Raw genomic sequence first — 23,291 nt, 5'->3', positions numbered from 1 at the left:
AAAGTTGGGACTTTAGGATACAGAAGGCGCACATGTGAAGAGCCGACCCACTCATTCGTACCGCGCTCAAAGTTAGTGGTAGGTGTAACGGATCTGCTCGGCCAAAAGAGAATCGAGAATTCAAATCAAGCCCAGCGCGATGATGCTGATTTTCGGTTTTCTGTTGTCTTAGTCTGGTAGCTTGCTTATAGTTATTCTTATTGCAGGCAGCCGCCGCCGCCGTTAGCTTGTGTTGTGCTGTGTGGAGGTGACTGAAACGCTGACCGACAAATCGCATCAAGTCGCAACGACACGGACGTACGCGAAGTATAAGCACAATGCGTACGTAGGTTCGCCTGGCTTTCGTCAAGAGACGCCAAAACCAGAACTTGTTTATTGCGATTACGTTGCTGGCTCTGGTGGTGGCTGCACTGCTGGTTGTCGAGTTTTGTTGTGGATTTTTTTTCGTGTTCAACAACCATTCCAGTACGGGTACGGGACGTGGTTCACTTGAAAACAGTTTATCTGGATGTACTTGAATCAAGCTGAGCTTACAAAGTCGCCCAAGAATGTTGGTTTGGTCCTAAGGGTGGTTTGATGAAGGCAAAACATTTCATAGCCGGAACATAAATTTTATCAAGTGGGTTGATTGTGGACATTTCGAGAGGGGGTTTGAAGGAAACGGTAACTATCAATGAGAAATGCGAAGTAGAGCATGTCAGTAATGTAAAGTTACTTATTCTCGTTAGAAACTTGCTCTACAATAAAAAGACAATGTTGAATTTTGCTCAATTTCATTCTTACATTCTAAAGGATTCAACACAGAGAATATTAGCGCGGATAGATATTCCACACAAGTTTCAATAGTAAGAGGTAAGCCAGCCAACGGATGAAAGCCTCTTAAATAGAGACAATGATAAGAGGTTTTAGTATTGTTTTGCGTTTAACAATCACAAGTTTGCTAAAAAATCATAACTTTTCAATTTTACTATTTTTACAAGGATTGTACAAAAATTTGAAGAGAGGAATTCGCGCTGTTGTTTCGGCGGAAATGACTGGTATCCTAAATGGGCGTCTAGTGCCCACGCATTTCTCACACGGCACAAACTTGGCTTTCCAAAAGGATGCGCCGAAACATCACTCGTGGTTTGACACAGACTCTCCCAGAAACATATAGGAATTTGCGATAATCTGTAAACTGTTGTTGTTATTGATACACAATCGATTTTTTGGAGAATGTTGTCAAAAATCGAATTTTAAATATTCGGGGGAAATGATTCTTCTTCAATGACTTGCTTTAATAAAAGTAAGAAGTTGCTATCTGATTTGTTGAATATTTTTGAATTGAATATTTCCTTCAAAATCTGTAGATTTTCAGATTTGCAATGCGCATTCATGCGCAAGATTTGTTAGGGAATTCGACAGTGTATGTGATCTTAGAATTTGAGGAGATTTGTTCTTGCTATATATCTACTTGATTATGATATCTACTTATTAAATATTTTATCGAGCAAACACTTCATCAAATTTGTCACTTTAAAAAATTCTCCATATTGAATTAACAACTTTAAATCTTAATATTCTAAAATTGTGAATGCTTTGTATATTATTGGCTTTGTGATGTGAAAAAGTGATACCATGTGGCCAATGTTAGGAGAAGTTATTCGAATTTAAACTAATATTATCTGTATGTAGGTCCAACAGACAAACCATCCTGTAAAATTAGTACGTCAAATTAACCACTTCAAATATATATATATACATAAATATTTTGTCTGGATAATCGATACTAAAAAAAATGCTAGATCAAAATTACTTTGGCTTTCGTGTATCTACAATCCCTTATATTTGCCGGCAGCTACGGCATAACCCGTATCATAGATAAATGTCAATAATATAGGGACACGTCAGGTATTTCCGTCCATCGTCGTAGGGCTAAAACTAACGAAAGCAACATACATTTGCTAGAACTCCACTATAGCAGAACGTTTCTCCTGAGCTTACGATTTGGTACGCATGAGTTTTACAAAAACGCGTCTCTTTTATTGGTTTTCGAGACTATGACAAACAGACGAAAATACCTGCCGTGTCCCTACTAGCCATACAATTAAAAAAAAAGGATTTTCCTTATTCAGTTTTAGATGGGTTTCAAAAATTCCAAGAAATATCTGAGAGCATTCTGGGACTTCTGAGAGTTTGATCAAGGATTAACGATTGACAATCTTTTGGAAGGAGTCAATACTGGAATAATTTCAGGTATGCATAAAAGAAATCATTAGATTTAGATCTTTTGAAAGTTTTCCATTTTGCGGATTCCGTAAAGTTCTTCCGCAGGCTTCACGTAAAAAAATTAATTATTCTTTCCATTAGATTTGATTTACGTGTATTATTACTCAAACCAAAATGATCTTCATTACTCATTAAATAATCATCATATCATTTTTGAATGTGATATATTTAGCGTGTTTATATGTAGTATTCCGTGTGGTAATAAAAAGTATAACTTTTGCTTAATGGAAAAAACGTATTAAGCAATACTTATACTTTCGATGCGGAATGGATTGCAAATTATCAAAACATGGCGCTAGAGGATTCGGTAAGTATTTCTATATGTATTTCTATGTATCTCTGAATCTAATCAATCAAATAAATATTTATATATTCGCAGGGTATTCAAGTTAAGTGGCAGCGTGGGATTTTATTCACTTTTCTGTGAATAAATATTTGTAGGATTCAGCCGGCCGAAACTAACCCAACGAGGTACCGGGGGCAACCGTCTCATCGGTCGATTTTCAGCCTTCTTAACCCGAGTCTTAAACGGTGTGAACCAGGAAAGGTAAGGCAATAATGTTCTTCATAATGTACAAACAAAACTATAATGATTGAATTATTTTTATTTCAGGATTCATAAACTTTAACATCATGAAGGCAAAAAGGATTACGATGAGAAGATCACGGGCTCAACCGAGGGGAAGACCCATTTTTTTCTAAGCCGGAAAACTCCGAAAAGGGTGGCATATAGTGTCGGCCTTTGTCATCGTTTTGCAGGATATGCCGTCTTTTTGGATTTTCCGCTTGGAAAAACTTATGCCGTTCTCCCGGATTCAACATTTAATTACGAATTTCCAACAATAAATATTCATTAATATCTAAGCTGTTGATTATGTGTACTTTTATTTTAATCTTCTCTGGAAAATGTAAACCAATATAACACTATAAACAACAATAATAAAAAACATTATCGAATCTAATAATTTTATTATTATTTTTCTTTTGACGTTCATATGACAACCGCATGGATGTTATTCAAAATCTAATAGGGAACTGTTCCGTTTTCCATCTCACTGTACATATATTCATCTCATCGCGAAACAAAGAAATTCCGCACCAATTTCGTTGCTTCTTTTTGCTAACTTGCATGCTCACTACTGAAAAAAATCACAAAAATAATAAACAAACAAAATACCTTTTCGTTGCTTTGTTTTTCGTGAGACCAATATCGGAGCTATGAGATGAAGTCAAGGAGCAGTAACCCTATTATGTATTCGGTATTGACATGGAACGTATAAGTTTTGAATTATGGTTTTATTAAGGGGTGACTCATAACTTTCATCCCAATAACGCATATATTTTATAAAGAAAACGCAATGGCAAAAATGTATGTGTTCCGCGGAATACATTTATTAAGATTTTTTTTTTTGTGTTGAAAATCTTTGAAACACTGAAACAAAAACCAAATATTTAATGTTGTCATCGAAGTATGCCATGCGAAGCACAGAGAAAATGTATGAAGTGACAGCTGCGGTAGTTTATAAATTGAACCGGAACATGGAAAGCTTTCTCTGGAACAGCAATATAGACTAGACAGTTACATATCAAATGATAAGAAGTTCCATAATCGGATTCACAACTATTACAAACAGATGAGTCAACGCGTTGAATATTGGCCATGTGATAGCTGAGTCGGCAGTGACCTGTCAAGGCCTTGACTAAGATGCTGCAATTCTGTTTAGACAGATTAGCTAAATAGTTCGATATTACCGGAGATGGCTCTCTGATATACAATTTTGTTTGTCGACATGAATTCAAACTACTCCAATACCGTTTGTGCTGAATGGAAGCCCAAACGCTTCACCCAACACTTAAATATTGGAATAGCTGGCTCAGGACCAATAAACTCGTGTGATGTTCCAATGCGGGCTAACTCATCAACCAATTCGTTCTATCGCAATCAACCATGAACTGTAACAACGAAGTGTGTGTAGAACTGCGGTTTACAGGAGTCTCTTCCATGAAACCAAGAACCCATTAGCGTAAATACAAGAAAGTGCTTCTTGTTTGCAATGTATGTGTAGTGGGGCCACGTCGAAGAGAACCTCGAGAGCAGCCATGGGAGCCGTAGATAACGCTTCAGTCATTGCCATTAGGCACATCCTTTGAGATTCTATAGATTACTCGTAGCAACCCACATTGTTGATCAATGAGGTGAATTGTCATTATACGAAACAAGTGAAAACGGCTTAGGAATATCCTCGAAAACGGTAAATTATCCTCAAATACGTTATCTATTTTGGCCTTTGTACCAATAGTTGCGGTAGTGTTTCTTTGGTTGCGAGTCCCGTAAGAAAACAATGGGATTAGCAACTATAGGAACACGAAATAAAAAATACCGCAACTATTGAAACATTGTACCAATAATTGGAGGAATGATTTCAGGCAACAGTGATAGACTTCTAATGAATATCTATTTTTATTATGCCGGTCAATGTAGATCAGGTGTAATGGATTAAGCAGTGATCGCGGGTGCTTATTACCTCCACTATTTCCTAATTGCTGCTTGACGTAAAGGTTTCAAGCACCTGGTGAATCCATTTGGTTATTATATTAGGTAGCCCATCGAAAGACACGTTGTCGAAAGCACTCTCAATATCTAAGAACGCACCCAATCATGATTGCTTTTGAGCAAATGGTTTATCAATGTCATAGGCAACCTTGTGGAGAGTCACGTTGGACTTTCCAGATGGGTAAGCATGTTGATGAAGAGACATGAAGAGGCATGTTCGTCAAACAGTCATCACGAATGTGATTAGCTTTAGAAGAAATGAGGTCAGGCTGATGGGTCTGAAACTCTTTGCTTTTTCATATGAAGCACTTCCTCCTTTTGGGATAAACTTTACAGTGACATCCCGACGGGATACGGGAATATACACAATAGCAAAACAGCAAGCTAAACGTTTTTTTCAAAACATGTTTGATATGCTCAAAACCACTGCAGAAGAACGGGATATATACCATCTTCCCCTGGAGATTTGTAAGGAGCAAAACTGTTAAGAACCCATTGAAGCGATTCAGTAGTTATGAAAGTTATGAAAAGACATCAGGAACATCCGAAGATGCTATATATATATATCTATAGATATTGTTACGGTTCATTTTATCTTGCATGTTAGTGACAAATGTTTGAGTGGATTTGTGTATGTCCCACTCTTGAATGTTCTGTGTTTGGGCCTGAAGATAGGCAATTAAAATTATAAATAGTGGAAGTCCCAGACACAGACTTTATATTGCTGATGCCACATGGCACAAATTAATTGAAGGTGCCCAAATAGGATCTGAATCCTACCCAAATAGAGCTACATATGTATCTACACATCCAGGGAAGTGTGTATCAAATAAGTGCTCTAACGCTTCTTCGTCAGAAGAAGTGTAGTCGCCATTTGGCTTGCGAATTTCGCCAACTTGGAAATCCTTGTATCTCGCAAGAATTTTACTCAATCGACTGGCTTCACTCAAATTGGAAACATTTGCACAAAGGTTTTTCCAGCCGGATCGTTCAGCAGATCATAGAGCCTTCTTGTAAGCTTTGCGAGCCAACACTTGAAAGAATCTGTCCCTGCTGAATGGCGTCCGTTCCAACTCCTTCTACACTGCTTCCTTAGCTTAACCAAATCATAACTAAACCAAGGGGTTCCTCATCATCAAATGGTAAAAATCTCAATCATGTTTATAATATTAACATTTGAAAAAGTGGTGATATTCTGGTGTTCATGAGGAGGCAGCAAAATAAAATTTCCATAAGCAGTTAGAAATTCCCCAAGAAAAAAAAATGAAATTGCGCATGAAGAAATAAGGGTAGAAGCAATGAATAAATATAAATAATGATGCGAAATATCCATAAACAATTGAAAATTACAATTATAAAAAGAAAATTCTTTGTTGTGTGAGTACATGGTGTTGGAAATTAGATCTTATTAGTAGCCTCCTGCGCCTAGCGGTAAGACGCACGGCTACAAAGCAAGACCATGCTGATGGTGGTCTAGGCAATTTTCGGATTGGAAATTGTCTCGATTTCCCTGGGCATAAAAATATCATCGTGTTAATAACTGTGGAGGTGCTGAATAGACACTAAGCTGTGAGGCTGCAATGTCCCAGTGGGGGATGTAATGCCAATAAGAAGAAGAAGCATTCTGAGCTGCGGAGGACGATGGAAGTCCTTCGTAGCTTAGTAGGGAAAGCACCTGTCTAGCGTACTGGTTTCGTGGGATCAAACCCCACCGATAGCCACTAAATAGCCCATAGATGCCGTAAAACGCAGCCACAGCAGCACGGAGAGGTTCATTCATGCAGTCAATTACGTATAGAAAGGAGCAGAAAAAAATCTTTTTCGGTCCGGAGCATAACGATTTAATCTCATGAGAAGTTCTGGGAAGTCAATTGAAGAATGTCGATATGAAGAAGTCTGCAATGGTCATCATACGTGGGAAGATGAGCGAAGTACCTTCCCGCACGGTGAGGATTTTTGAAAGATTTCTTATGAGTACATAATTAAAATAGCTTTCAAATCGTACTAAGAACAATTGTTATATTACACGGAAGAAAGAATCAAAATAAGAAGGAAACGTTGAAGTTGAATAATAAAGGCTGCCACTTTTTCCTCGCATTTTCCCTCGGAGATATTTAGTTGAGGATCATATTTGGGGTGTATACTTTTATATTCCGAAGAAAAATTTAGCGCAATTAAAAAAAAACGCGATTTAAAAAAAGTATTTGTCATTCTTATGCCAGCTAATTTTCTATGGTCTTTTTGTGCGATGGCTTCTGGTTGCCGTTACAAGAACATTCCAAAACAAAACAATATTTCAGGATATTTTTCATGGCATATAATGATTTATGCCCAAATCGGAAATCAGTCCTGGTTTGTAGATGATTTTTCCGAGTAGTTCTTATAATTCATTTCAAAATTTGAGTTTCCACATGTTCCTGTTGCCTATTATGGACTCCCCTTGTGTGCTAGTAGTGGACCCTCTAACGTATTTACTTTTACAAATTAGTTAATACTTATAACTTAATTTTAGTATCCCAAGCCAAAACAATTGCGTGGAACAACAACCATGATATGTGAAGCAACTTTATCCAATGGAAATTTGCAGGAAATCGTTGATTCCAGCGTTAACTTTTGATTTTTGTTCAGGAGGTCCATTACTAGCACTCACTCCCTATCTGCAGAAAAAAATTCATCGATTTCTGAGATGAGGTTTTTTTGTGATATTGATTTTAATTTTTAAAACTATTTTTTTGCAATTCCTGATCATAATACCTGGTTTACAGTTGGCGTTTGAGTGATAAAACGGCCTACTTTTCCATACCAACGACATGGGTGCTTTAATGAACATTATGCATCTCAAATGGGTTGCATAAAATCCATTATAGCACTCATTTGGGTGCTATAATGGAAAATCAGCATAAAAACCATAGTTTCATGAACACATTTTGCTAAATTGGTGAGTGTTCAAATAGAGTATTCTTTGAGTCACGTAATAATTGAAAGGATGCTTTTGAGCCTCTTGAAATGAGGCTTCCAAGCCTCTTGAAAGGAGCCTTCAGAGCCTCTTGGAAGGAGGCTTCTGAGCCTGGAAGGAGGTTTTTGAGCCTTTTGAAAGAAGACTTCTGAGCCTCTTCAAAAGAGGCTTCCGAACCTTTTGAAAAGATATTGGAAGGAGGCTTCCGAGCCTCTTGAAAATATATTGAAAGGAGGCATTTGAGCCTCTAGAAAAAGATGCTCTTGAGCCTCTAGAAAAGAAGTCTTTTGAGCTTCTTGAAAGGGAGGCTTCCGAGTCTCTTGAAAGGAGGCTTTTGGGCCTCTTAAAAGGGATTTTTGAGCCTCTTGAAAGGAGGCTTCCGATCGTCTTGAAAATAGGCTTCGAAGCTTCTTGGAAAGAGGCTTTTCAGCCACTTGAAAAGAGGCTTCTGAACCTCTTGAAAAACGAACAGTGGGTAATGTCTGTGACATAACCGCTAAGTGGACGTAGGACTTGACTTGACCATGCCTTTAAGATACATAATATGTCCAAATTTATTACATCAACTATTTTGGATAAATAATCGGCGTTGCATATCATTCCTTGGCAAAATCTTCTCATCAAACCGACACAGAAATCAAATCTACCTCGAACAAGAATCATAAAAAAAAATCAGGAAGTATCTGGCAACCTTCTCAGGACTGCCTGAAATAAACCACAAGTTGGCTCAGCAGGGGATGTAGACTGTATCTCAGCCCTTCCACTGAAGGGCCCTCTAATCCGTGCGATAGCGACTGGAGGAGAACATTATTTTTAACGCTTAGAGCCTTGAAAAAGGCTGTTTGCTTCGGCTAAGTGCAAAAAGTAAGAAAACGATCTTTTCAAATAACCGCGAATTTCTAGTGGTGGTATAAAAAAGACTGAATGCTCTGCGAGCGAATGCACTTTTCTTTTATACCTTATTTTGAATCTTCTCTGCTTCCCAATTGGTGGGCCAATCAGCTAGTGTCTTGTATCCCGCTTCTTTGTCAGCCAAAGCGTCATCATCATCAACGCGTTCGAGAAGGGCTTCTTCTTTTTACGCTTGTTGCTCGCTGCTGGCGTCTATTTCCTAACGGGACTTTTCGCTTGATACAGGCCAATAAGCCGGGCAAGCGAGCTTAGAGTTGCAGTTCAGGTGGGAAGTACGTGTTCTTTTCTGAGACAACATTGTTAGTAGTAGAAGGAAGGAAACACCCGGACATGGGATTTCGGGTGATAAGATTTAGAATTGGTAACATGGGACGATCATTCAGTCACGTTCGCTTTGAGTGCGGTCAGTATCAAACAATGTTTTTCTACATATTTTTTATCCATGCCAAAAAATCCAACATTTGATGAAAAATCGATTGATAGTTTATTAATGTTTGAGCTGTTATCGGTGTTTTTTATCCAAATAAGATTATGTGAGAGATTTGGACATCTTATGAATCTTTAAAGGCATGATCAAGCGAAGTCCTTCGTCCACTTCGCGGTTAAATCAGAAAAAAAATCCACTGTTAGTTTTGACGCTATTTATGAAAATCACGCATACAATTTTATCTCTAGAATATTGGATTTGGCACCCAAGTACAATTTCTATCCCGAAGGGTATTGAAAGCATTGATATTGATATCTATTATTGGCTCTCTGAAGAACCGTTTGTTTTTTGGACATACATGCTGCATCATGTGGCTTTTCTTCAGCCTGTCTCGGCTCAGCACCGATGCCGGCCGGTCTCGGCTCGACTCTGCTGCTGCTGCCGGTATCTGCTCAGCATTGCTGCTTTGTCGGGTCTGTAGGGTGGACTGGTGATGTGCTGGCTAGGTTTCGGATGATGATGGTCGCTTCGATGGTGACGAGCCGAAAAAGCGGTCGGTGCAGACTTCATTCCCTATTAAAAGTGCTATTCAATCAATGATGCAGTTGCTTCGCTTGTCCCGGTCAGAATGAAAGGAAAAAATCGCGTTGCGCTATTTTATGGCTTCTCGGCAGACCCAGCGGCTGCTCATTCGCTGGTGTCTGCACCAATCAGAACGTGGTAATGGAATGATGCAAGAATTATGCGGTACCCATATTTATAGGTTCCCTTGAGCTCAATGTTTTTCATTGAAAACAGTTTCATGCCTATTGAAACATATTTCTCAGGTCTTATCAAGCATGGACATGAAAGGCATACTTGAAATCTGTCGATTGAGGGCTTACCGCAGAAATTCGTCCAATGAGACGAACGCTATTAACGTTTAAAATCTTTCAACACAGCGTAACGCGGTCGATTTGAATATTTTAAAATGACATCCGGTTACTATACCGAGAGACGTAAGTCCTACGTCAAAAGGCTTTCGAGCCTCTTGAAAGGAGGCTTCCGAGCCTCTCAAAAGAAGGCTTACGAGCCTCTTGAAAGGAGGAAATCTAATCACTTGAAAGGAGGCTTCTGAAGTGCCCAGGAGGCTTCCGAGCCTCTTGTAAGAAGGCCTTCAAGCTGCTTGGAAGAAGGCTTCCGAGATGCGTAGAAGGATGCTTCTAATCCTCTTGCAACGAAGCAACCGAGCATTAGTGAAAAAATAATCATTTTGTTCATTCGACGTTTCGCTCATTCGACCTTTTGTTCTGCAGCCCTTTATACATACACGTAAAAACAATTAATGATGTTTAGTATTAATATTTCTAATACTTTTTTGTCAAAGCAGGCGCTTAATGACATGGATAAGAAAAATCTTATACATCGCATTAGTCACATACATTCGGAAGCTTGTACTTTTCATTAACTTATGAATGGTATTAGCTTTTTGATATGGGATCATTCATAAGGTGGCATAATGAAGAGTATAAGTATTTTCGAATGGTTTTTTGCCATAACATATAAGGTTATTTTTTTACGTGTACATTGTGCTGGTTGTGGAAGGCAGAATTCAATTGGGATTTATTGATCGCATTGCATATTATGTACAATATAAATTTTTGAAATAAAAATACATATTTATCAAAACTATATCAATGAGATTTGATTGGAATTGTAATACGTCCGCCATTACGCATTTGTGTCCGAGGTACCCCCTAGGGCTAGCGTAGGTACCCCCAGGGGAACATGTACCCCAGGTTGAGAACCGCTGGTCTATGGTAAGGGTGTCCACTGTGTCTAGTATCCACACAATGAATTGCAATTATGGAGCAATTTTAATGTTACACGCAAAAAAAATGCGTTTCCAGATTCGTGAACCAGTAAAAATACACCGTGATTTAATTCATGAATTCGGGAACACCAGTCACGTTTTCCAGAACGTTCCAGAAAACGTGACTGTATTCCCGAATCCGTGACTGTTGTTCACGAAAAATACACCGTGAACTCGTTAGTTCACGAATTCATGAACGCTTTTTTTTGCGTGTACTAGTTAATCTCTTGGACCTTGAATGATCTATAAGTGCTATTTAGTGGCGCACCCGATTTTTTTAATTTGGGAGGATTCTAACAAAATTTTTCGTCTAAAAATTTTATTTTTATGTTGTTGATCAGGATGGGTCATATGGGTATGTTGAACAGGAAAGCTATTTAAACACGGTGGTGAGGCACTGGCTAGAGCGCTGCACTGGGTCATTACCAAAATTTGAGAGGAGGAAGTTTTGGCGCAGGAGTGGATGGATTGTACCAACTACCACGCAATCACATTGCTGAACGCCGCCTACAAGGTACTCTCCCAAATTTTATGCCGTCGATTAGCACCAATTGCAAGGGAAATCGTGGGGCAGTACCAGGCGGGTTTTATGGGTGAAAGCTCCACCACAGACCAGGTGTTCGCCATTCGCCAAGTACTGCAGAAATGTCGCGAATACAATGTGCCCACACATCATCTATTCATCGACTTCAAAGCCGCATATGATACAATCGATCGATACCAGCTATGGCAGCTAATGCACGAACACGGATTTCCGGATAAACTGACACGGTTGATCAAAGCGACGATGGATCGGGTGATGTGCGTAGTTCGAGTTTCAGGGGCATTCTTGAGCCCCTTCGAAACCCGCAGAGGGTTGCGGCAAGGTGGTGGTATTTCGTGTCTGCTATTCAACATCGCTTTGGAAGGGGTAATACCAAAGATTTTAAAGTACAAGATAGTCCACTCTTCAATTTTCCATACATGTAACTGGCGAACAACTTTTTAGCGAGGGCAGCGCCAGCTTATGGCGAAAAGTCGGACTATTACAGTGAAAAAGATCAAGTCATCCCTGACATGCTAATGTTATTGAAATGTCACTGATTAGAGCACGCTACAATGTTCTTAGCGATTGATTTTTTTGTAATAGTCTATTTTCACTCTAATCTTGTGCGAAATAAATGAAATATGTCTGAGGTATGAGCTTATTGATATTACGTTTATACAAGCTGTTGCTACACCAGCTACAGCCAGTCTTCAAGGTGCAACATGTGTGAGATGTTCACGTAAGTTTGTGCACCCAATCAAACATTGCTTGCTATGTTCGAACTTGCACATAGCAATCTGAACACGAGCCTGAACTCCGATACACCCAGGCGCAATGTACAATGTTCAAACATCGAGTTTAAACTTGGGTTCAAACATGTGCGCTTGCACACGAGAATGCTACGCTTGGGTAAATGAACGGGTTGCTAGGGAAACTATTGTTGATTCTTCACGTTTCCCAGCCTTGTTATTCATATCTCGAATAAGAGAATTTAACCAAACTTCAATGAAGGTATGATTGAAAAATTGAAACATGTTGTGCAAATTTTTCACACTTGCATAACGAAGCATTTATAGAGGTGAGGTCTTGATTCAGGCCTTTCATTCAGGACGTCTTAGGTTCGAATCTGCTCTGAGCGGAACTTTTTGTTCCATTTTCGAGGTTCTGAAAGCAATTCTTTTTCTGCAACCACCAAAAAACTGATGAGTTCATATTTCTAAAATTTTGGGATAAGATTTTTCTGACATGTTTATATAAGGATAATTTATTCTACTTTGCAGTGGTACTTGATAAATATACTGAGAATCTGAAGCGAAGTTCTGGGTTGCATCGAGATTTCTTTATTCCATGGAGAGAGAGAGTTTTCGACCTTTTTGAAGAACCTTATGATCAACGGGGCTTTAATTCCAGTTTCGCATTTTTTTAGATTGTCATAATTGAAGATTTTAACTTTTATGAGAGCCATGTAGTTTATAAGACTTTTATGTTTAAGGATTTGTGGGCATTTCTGACCTGGAGCTCCATCGTTTGTGAATTTTCTTTGTATTGTATAATGTCATCGGCGTATTACTTATACATAGCAATATAGAATACATTATGAACAGACCCCCTACTATCTATTTAAATTTCTATCAATTTGAATGTTTGGTTAACAACCTCCCTCCCCCACTAAAAATGTGTTTTAGAACTTTTTGGAATCAACATCTATATTTTATTCCTGATATGCAAATCCCATCGTATCTTACAAAACAAAATGCATGCTTGCATATATTACGGATATAAAATAATTAGGGGCTACATTTTAGACAGACGAACAGAGACTTATGTATTTTACCTCGTTTAGAACATAAACGCAAGGACACTTTAAATAATCATTACATTGGAGGCTGCCGGTTGTCTTACCGGGAAAATGCACCTGATATTCAGTTGTTATGAACATTAAGAATAATATCTGAAGATTGTATGCAAAATGTTGAATAAACACATTGTTTTGACATTGAGATATCCGACCAAGCGCAAACCACCTGACAAGGGCTGAAAAGTGACATTTATAAAACTTAAACTATTCATGTGCCATTCCTAAATAACCGACCTCAACGACCTTGCCGAGCGCTCCTCCTCGGCAGGTTTAGTCATCAACGTCAACAAAACCAAATCGTTGGATGTAAACACGGTGACTCCTTCCAGTTTCACAGTAGCCGGGCAACCAGTGGAGAATGTTGAAAGCTTCCAATATCTTGGTAGCCAAATGGCGTCGGACGGCGGTACCAAGATCGACATAGGCGCACGGATCAAGAAAGCAAGGGCTGCCTTTGCGAGTTTAAGAAATATCTGGAAAAACAGGCAGATAAGTGAACGCACCAAAATACGAATTTTCAACTCTAACGTGAAATCTGTGCTGTTATACGCTAGCGAAACATGGTGTGTATCAGTGGAGAACACTCAACGGCTGCAGACAGATGCCTGCGGTATATAATTCGGGCCTGGTGGCCTCACATCTGGATCTCAAACAACGAGCTCTACCGTCGTTGTCACCAGAGGCAGATAGCAACAGAAATTCGGGATCGGAAGTGGAGCTGGGTCGGCCACACTCTACGTAGGGGCGGAAACGAAATCTGTAAACAAGCATTAGACTGGAACCCAGCGGGACATCGCAGCAGAGGCAGACCCAGAGGCTCATGGCGGCGAAGCCTCAATAAAGAAATAAAAGAAGTCGACCGAAATCTAACCTGGCAACAGGTTAAAGCGATAGCCGGGCAACGCTCAGGATGGAGATCTTTCAAGTCGGCCCTTTGCACCACCGGAGGTGTACAGGATCCGTAAGTAAGTAAGTAATTCCTAAATAAAATCCATAGACTATGTTTCAAACACTAGTGCCCTGAGTGAACGCCAAACGAGTTACCACTAGGCCATCACCGCTACTGAAGAAGAGAAACCACTTGACCAATATGAACAGATGAACAGCATGCTGTGTGTAAACTGATGTTTAAACTTCCATGTTCAAACCCGTGTGTTTGAACTTGGGCGCACACTTGTGTTCAAACTGAGTGCGATTTTGGTTCTGTTTATGATGAACTCGGTTTGGATCTAGTATGCATGTTTGAGTGTGAACTTGCACACGGGAAAACTGCACTTGTTTAAACGCGGTTCATGTTTTCGTGAAGACTGGCTACAGCTAAATAGTATCATCGATACAATGCCATGCAAAAAAAAATGAAGGAGAAGACGTAGTCACGAAAATATTAGTTTAAAACAGATGATGCGCTGCATAAAATGTTGCGTATTTTTATGTGTATGAAGAAAACACGATGAGCATTTTATAATCCATTGATTCCCCTATAGATCTATCCGCCATCATAGTGTTTGGATTGATTATTATTAAGTCGTAGGCCGAATTTAGCTGTCTAAAAGCAAGTGCTCTGAAAATCAGTGAGACGCAATATATGTAATTATACTTTTATTTTGGAGGGAGGAATAAGGACCAGGGATCGTAACGGAGCTCCCCTGGCCCCTGGTTTGTGTTTAATGCTGAATTTGAAAGAGCGATCAGCGAACGCTTTCTGATTTACCACTGAAGCACTAACTACTAATGACCGGTGCTTGGGTGCAGAAACAATTTTGAGAAGGAGTTAATCGAACAGATAATTAAAAAAAAACATCGAATCCAGCCTGCATGACGTTTACCTACTGATACCTACTTCGATTTGTTCAGATGGTTATGGAAGCGACGATGCACCTTCACGCAATTCTACGATTTAATCAAGATAACGCGTTGCTGTGATGAAATAGTTCGACCGCCATCCGTTGGAGCGCTGAGGCTGCGTTCGCCTATTTTTGGCTAGAGTGGACTATATTGTTAATATATTATATTTGGTAATACGAAGGGCAGGGATTGACACGAGTGGTACGAGTTTCACGAAGTCGGTCCAATTATTTGGTTTCGCCGACGACATTGATATCATGGCACGTAACTTTAAGAGGATGGAGGAAGCCTACATCAGACTGAAAAGCGAGCTAAACGAATTGGACTAGTCATCAACACGTCGAAGACAAAGTACATGATAGGAAGAGGCCCTCCTTAGCCGTGCGGTAAGACGCGCGGCTACAAAGCAAGACCATGCTGAGGGTGGCTGGGTTCGATTCCCGGTGCCGGTCTAGGCAATTTTCGGATTGGAAATTGTCTCGACTTCCCTGGGCATAAAAGTATCATCGTGTTAGCCTCATGATATATGAATGCAAAAATGGTAACTTGGCTTAGAAACCTCGCAGTTAATAACTGTGGAAGTGCTTAATGAACACTAAGCTGCGAGGCGGCTCTGTCCCAGTGTGGGGATGTAATGCCAATAAGAAGAAGAAGAAGGAAGAGGCTCAAGAGAGGTCAATGTAAGCCACCCACCACGAGTTTCTATCGGTGGTGACGAAATCGAGGTGGTTGACGAATTCGTGTACTTGGGCTCACTGATGACCACCGATAACGATACCAGCAGAGAAATTCGGAGACGCATCATGGCAGGAAATCGATCGAATAGAGTTCGCCGCCGTACCAAACTGACTATCTACAAAACGCTTATTAGACCGGTAGTTCTCTACGGACACGAGACCTGGACGATGCTCGTGGAGCACCAACGCGCCCTGGGAGTTTTCGAAAGGAAAGTGCTGCGTACCATCTATAGTGGGGTGCAGGTGGCAAAATGGTTCTCGATAATGATCCGACGGCGAGGTGCACAGCGGGCAAGGTGGTTAATTTGTATTTGTAGGTGGCCACAACGCCCTTCATGTTTAGAATTAGTCATTTTGTCATACGGTTTAAGTTTTTGTACTGGGGAAGTTAATCATACAGAGTACACAGAAAAAAATAATGAAAAGTAATCGACGCGTAAATAATAAAGACGTGGATAATTACACTATTCTGGGCGTACATGAATCTTTTCCAACAAGTTCGCCCTAAATATATGCAATTTACATAGCATTATGACACTTATTCGTATAAAAAGTGACATAATGCAATACAAATTGCATACATTCAGGTGATAATATCGTTTAAATTTACGCTTTTTTTGGCATTCCCTTTATGTGCATTACTTTCGTGTAAATTTCAACAACTTTTTCTATCTGTGTAGCCTGAGGCTTTGTTTGATTGAAAATACTTAGAATTAAGAAGAGAGATAAGATGCTGGTACTTTTTGCTTCCTCTTCATAATAAAAGTTTGCCAGAACAAAGGTCGTTCAATTCATATCGTCATCAAAACTTGCCCTCCACTCGTTTCTAAATCTACTTCTATCTAGATTTCCATGCCTGCCGTATTCTAACGGAACTATTTATTCTGTGGTTTTGCCTCTAAATCTAAGTAAATAATATCTCTGCATAATTAAACTTTCTCAGGTTTTTTTCCTGTTTTCCCATAAAACATTTTCTAAATTCCTATTGAAAATTATCACAAACTTCCACGGAAAATTTTCTTATTCAAGGAACTTCAGAATTTCAAGTATGAGTTTGAAATTTCATGAAATTTTTCCCAAATAAGTCTCCTCTAATTCGTTCAGGTGTAATTTTTATATAAAATTCTCAGAAGTTGTGTGGAATAAATTAAGACTTTTTAAAGATTTCCTAAATAAGGATTTCTTAGAATTCCCGGAAAACTTTCAGAATAGGAGAAAGACATTTCTTAGAATTCCTGGAGCAAGATTTGTCTAGCATTTCTGCAGAATGAATTTCACAATATTCCTCCTATCCAAGATTAAAATTTCCTGAGAATTCTAGCAGGAAGAATTTCTCGGAAATCTTGAACCCTGGGAACCCTGGTAAGCAGGTATCCAGGTAGGTAAAAGTCAATATGTGTGGAATTTATGTTTATGTTTTTGATGATATTCGGTAGACTTAATGAATACAATAAATAGTGAAGCACACTAGGCGATTACAATCTCCTTTAAAAGGTCTAAATAGTCCATCGATGTTATTAAACGGTGTCCGCAATGTAATTGCACAAACATGTTTATATGAAAAAACGACTTTGGAAAAATGTTTAGCATTTTTTTTGCAAATTGAAAACTAACAAGGCCGTTACAGATATTTATTAAAAATTATGGTCTACGCAAGGTCAAGGGGGGATGGGGTTATCTTCTTCTTCTTCTACCGGAGGCGAACCAGCCTGGGGCTGCAAGTCTCCTTAATAAAGCTAATAAAAAAAAATTCTTCTTCTTCTACTGATCGAGCGGCGCAAAAAATGAATGCAGAGGTTTTTGGAGCCGGGGAAGGTTCATAAGATGGTTCGAGACCCCTCTCCTCTTTGGAACCTGGCTCTTATACAAATGAAACACCAATTTCATCATAACTCGAGATTCGACATGAATGCACTCCAGCAGTGTGAAATGTCGTTAATAAAAACAAACAAACAAAACAAATAACTCGAGATCAAGCAAATGGAACCAAATCTGGCATGTGCAGGTTTTGGAATGGAAGATATGTTTCTGTGGTGGTTCGCAACGCCTCCCCCTTCTGGAAAGGGGAGCTCCCATACAAATGAACCAAAAATTTCTGCATAACTCGAGAACTAATCAGAGAATAAATCAATTTTAGGCGAAACAAAGTTCGTCGGGTCTGCTAGTAAAAAATAAATATTAAAATGAAAAAACAGTTCTCAAAATTTACCGGAAATTTTTTTTGTTGCCCCTCAAATTGTTATTTTTGAGCAAAACAATCCGAAGGGAGGGTGGAGACATATTTTTAAAAATATTTATATCGGCCTAAAAATAAACTTTGATTCAGGAAGTGTGAATGCACTTAAGATATTTTTATAATACGTGGGTGCAATGATGCGGTACTTATGGTACACGACAAAAGCTTCGGATCGCATACGTTCTTGAAACGGGCTATATGAGTTACAATAGAGCTATCACCTTCTTGCTCCCTGATTCAAAAGTCTTGCAATGATATTAATAAAATGCTTGCACGAATATTTTATCCATAGTGACACTGCCAGACACAAGTAATCAAATGAATTTTCTAAAAATATTCATGCATGATGGCACTACAATCCTCAATGAACTAAACTGCCTTAATACGTAGTTTACGTTGGGCGGTTGTGTCTTGTACATAACCCTTCTGATTTTTGTAAACAGCTTTCCACTCATCAGGAATGAAAGTGTGAAAAGCCTGGCTAAGACGGTAATCAGCGAATTACTTAGAAAAATTATTTAACACAAACAGAATACCATCTGGGTCGCCCGTTTACGAACTTTTTAGTTTTCTGATGGTAGTTAATCGGTAGTTCCGACGACCCGTCGAGAGTGGGCGGCTGATCCTTGTTGGCGAACCAAAATCGACTGTATTGAAAGGATTAGCATTGGAGGCTTCCGAAAAGCAGGCATGGGCACCGGAGAAACGATAGTTGATGAATAAGACGATTCCCAGAGTTATATACTTGATAGTTTTTGAACGATTATGTAGTACCTACTACCAAAACCAACTACTACCGAACAAATAACGCCAAATTTAGGCCTCTCAACCGAATGATGGCTGTTTGTTTACAATCAACACTGCGAAACTATTGACTTAACAATGTCTCGGCATAAAATTAGACAATATTTTCAAAGATTACAAATTCAGCAATAAAAATTCAAAATCAAAATTATACATCACTTTACTAAAAAATACGAGAAAGGCAAAAACCTATTATTTAATCATACTATGGCATTACAAAAACAAACACATGTATATGTATATGTACTAGTCTACGTTGGTTGACGAAATAAAATAAATAAATAAATAAATAAATAAAATAAACTACGTGGAGGGTTTCTGCAAGTGACAGATTGAAAATCCACAAAAAAATGTAACCATGTAATTTCTGGAAGAGCACTAAATAAAAATATAATATAATTGTATCTACAAATCGATGAACGATATTGATAGGAATAAAGGAAGTTGGAAAAGGATTATTCTTTGTGATTTAATAGCGGGCTGGTAACTGACGTCCATTTCTAGAACCAATAAAATTTCGGTAAAGTGACTCTGATGTTATACTTTGAATAGCTTGATAAATATTTTGTAAAGGCAAAACATTTTGAAATTGTTGTTGTTATTATCAGCATCAATCAATTTGATGATCTGAATTTTTAAAATAACTGATTAATTCCAATAAGCAAAAAAAAAACATCACTACACAATTCGAATGTTGAATACTTATCATATCTATATAAACATTCTCAATCGTGATACGAGTATTGCCAAGCTACTGTGAACACACCACGTTACGTCATGTTTTTGTCATTCAGTTGTTTTGCACGACGATAGTACACGTGCTCACGATTACATTGCATTTCGGTGAATGAATGATGATGCATTTATAAAAATAATCATACGGTTTCCAATGACTTCATTGGTTAACCATATATAATGCACCTATGTTATACACAACGAGGTAAAGTAGTTACCATTAAACATACCATATTACATGTGGCCCGAGTGCTCGCACATATTTCCCAATCGTCAGAGGCTTTACCTCTGAAAAGATTCACCCACTTCAATCCAATCTAGTTGGTAACATGTTAAACCGAATAATAATGACAATTATAACATAGGGGTGCGATTTCTGACATTCAGCCACAATTCCACGTTTCATCGCATCAGACCTAAAGAGAAGCAAATACCTCATGCGACGATGCAGCTTTCGTGAATTGATGCCTTCGTCGAATTCGTCTCGCGGGAGCGAGCAATCTCACAAAAAAAACTATAAGTGACTTGAACGCTTCACCAGCGATGAACCTTGGTTCGCATCTTCCAAGTGGATCGTCATCGCCGGTTCGAATGGAGCTAATAAGCCCAGGTTAGACAATTCAAGCGAATTGAGCAACTTACTTGACTCGAGCGCGAATTGAAAGAGTATCTGAATACGTTCAGTTCACCAAATATAAACTCAAATACGAAATAACAAATCTTTGTCATTCAATCTATTGCGATTCACATTCTATTAGTTCTAGAGAGAAGTTTTTTCCATTAGATGATGTCAAGCTTAGAATACCAATCAGCACGACGAAAATCTGGTCTCAAGGCCCGAATAAAATTAGAATTTTATTGAACAAGAAGTCTTGAAGATTTCTTTAAATCATTAATGAATCGAAGATGTGTTGAATCCTATCTACGTTTCAGCAGTGTATGCAAATACAAACGAACTTTTTTAACACATTTTAAAATGTGCAAAACTTGAATCATCACAAAAATACTCAAGCAATCATCTTTCTTTGTATACAATGCGCTGATCGCGCATTGAATTTCATTGAGCAATTCTTTCTCCAAATGGTTATACTAAACCCATAATGATAGACTTTCACGACGGCGATGCCGGACCCGGATGGGTAGCTTTGCGTGTTCACGGAAAAATGTAAACCATCGCACCTCCTCGTGATGGTGGATCGTTGATAAGTTTCACATCATCATTTACACTTCCCCACAATAGCAGCTGATCCACTCGGCGATGGGGAGCTCTTCTCAAGCAATCGCCACCTTCTGGATCCAGGGGCTGAGGCTGCGGTGAGCCAAGTTTGAGAGAGACCCGCTCTCGAGACCTGATGCTCGCAAAAGACTCTCCGCTGAAGACTACCGAACGCTAACCTACCTGTATGTTATTCCGCTTCACTTCGTAGCTCAGCCAATTATCTGTCGAGAAGGCGATTGCCAGCAGGGCAACGGCAATGATGGCGGATATCGTCGCGAGAGACAACGTTACTGCGCTGCAGGGCATCTTCACTACGTTGCTGTCTTCGTCCGATTTTCTAGGGTACTTTCTCTACGACTATACAACCACAAAGACGCAATCTATCGCTGTTGGAAGCCTTCGTCTTCCAGAAATTCCTGACACTTGACGTTTTCAAGACACGACGATCATCACTGAATTCGCAATCAGGTTATTGGTGCACACTCACAGGCGATCATTGGCAATGGTTTCCTCTCGGGATGATGGTATCAAAAACTGAATCACTTTGCCCCTCACACTATCTGCAGTTATGCTTCAATCACCCATAGAACATCACTTCCAGCAACAACTTCAAGATCTCACTTGGTTGGAGCTTTTAACATTCCCTTAACACTGCCGGTTCAAAGGTGCCAAACTCAAAAACTTCTGATTCACTGAACGAACTTCTCGCGATGATAACAAAGCTCACTAACAAAACGGGGAATTCGGAACGCTCAGCGATCTTACTTTTTGTTAAGACCCGCCCGTGCTCGATCTTCCGTTGGGTCACCTTTTTCCTATCCTACGCTCCCACACTAGCAAATCCGTTACTACCACAGCAGCTATATGCGCTCTTCCCGGGGGGTAAAATTCTCCGTTACGACGCGTCTCGGTTTTCTCAGTCCAACATCATCGATGGCAAAGGCTCAACTAAATCTACCGCCAGCCGCAAGATCAGGCTGAACCCCCTGCCTTGAATGAGAGAGCGAGCGCTGCCACTACCACCGACGCGTGCATTTATTTCAACTTCTCAAGACACTTCATTCAAGAAAGAAAATCACCACTCGCTGAAGGAATTTCACCACATGGTCGTCGTTGTTTCTAACACACCAGCAGCGCGATCAAGTGAGTTTGAATGTAAATATTTTCAACGCAACAGGCCAACTTTTTACAGTTGTTTCTGAGGTTTGCGTTTCGATGTGCGGTGCACATTGAGAGTTCAGAGTCGTTGTCGTCGTTGGCGTTCACTCACATGGCTGGATATGACTGACGGCGACGGACAGACAGAGCATGCCAAACCAACATCACTGCGAAGACGATGCACGCGGCAGCGACACGACTGGTTCTCTGTGGGTGCTTTCCTGTGTGGTACCATACCTCCCTAATCCGGGCGAACTCGATTCAGATTCAGGTTGTTGTATTCTGCTCTTTCTTCGCCGAACGACGAAGAAACAGGTAGGTAGGTGTGGATTGAATTCGAGGCATGTGCAGAAAAAAGCAAAATATGAAGAAGAAAGGAGCTTGTCGTATGTGACTTGGATTGTGAAATTTATGACATGTGCAGGTTTGAGATGAAATCCAAAAAATCCCCAATTATGCAAGTAGTTTGATTAAATAATGCAACTGATCAACAACAATAAATTAATGTGCAATAATATTGCTTTTTTCATTGAAACTTTTCGTTTCGTCACTGAAACCATTGACACTTGTCTTCAGCGACTGCTTCCGCGATAGAGCATTTGCACATTTGATTCACTCATACATCTATATTGCTGTCAAAATGTGCATTTGACAATTAAATTTCCAGCTAAAAGCTCTATTTTTGACACCGATGCACTCACACAACCAATCGACATCAGTTGTCAAAAAATCAGGAGTACCAACTTGACCACTATCTCCTTGTCGCCGAGTCTGGCGCTGAGTGCTCGGCGCGGAAACCCAAAGGTGGGAATAAAATTTTGGGGCTTATGCGCAATATATGTTACACGATCACGCGTCGTAGGTGTAGATGTTAACTCAAATAATAATTTTATAAAAAAAACTGCAAAAAAATGATCTAAATAACTTATTGGAAAAACCACATAAAATAGCAGAGAAATGCCAAAATAAAAAAATGCTAAAGTAATTATTAGTTTTAAATTTCATTATTATACCGGAACTAACAAAAAATGTAAAAAAAATGGCCTTCACTTAACAATTGTAACATTACTTTACACTATGTTACATTTTGATTATAGGAAACTGAAAATGTAACCAAATATATACAAATGTTTCATGGAAAATCAAAGTATCTGATAAGCCATAGAAAATTTGGCCTCAGAGTAAATACACCCAGGTGTTTTTT

The 23,291-nt window shown here is 39.2% G+C and overlaps 1 protein-coding gene across 2 annotated transcripts in view; it reads right to left on the bottom strand.

Annotated features, from left to right (window-relative positions):
- Nucleotides 1-21,985, bottom strand: part of LOC134204838 (transmembrane protein 235-like) — a 107,836-nt gene extending 85,851 nt beyond the window's left edge. Inside the window, exon 1 of one of the 2 annotated variants that reach the window (XM_062679635.1) lies at nucleotides 21,110-21,985. In XM_062679635.1, the coding sequence (XP_062535619.1) occupies nucleotides 21,110-21,235 (126 nt within the window). In that variant the 5' untranslated portion in view covers nucleotides 21,236-21,985. The remainder of the gene's footprint in view (nucleotides 1-21,109) is intronic. The other variant, XM_062679634.1, reaches the window with a different exon arrangement.
- Nucleotides 21,986-23,291: the final 1,306 nt, after the last annotated feature.

The sequence above is a fragment of the Armigeres subalbatus genome, unplaced genomic scaffold (assembly GCF_024139115.2).
Source record: "Armigeres subalbatus isolate Guangzhou_Male unplaced genomic scaffold, GZ_Asu_2 Contig937, whole genome shotgun sequence".
NCBI classification, from domain to species: Eukaryota; Metazoa; Arthropoda; class Insecta; order Diptera; family Culicidae; genus Armigeres; species Armigeres subalbatus.
The sequence above is the reverse complement of the archived record's forward strand: the minus strand, read 5'-3'. Positions and strand labels throughout refer to the sequence as shown.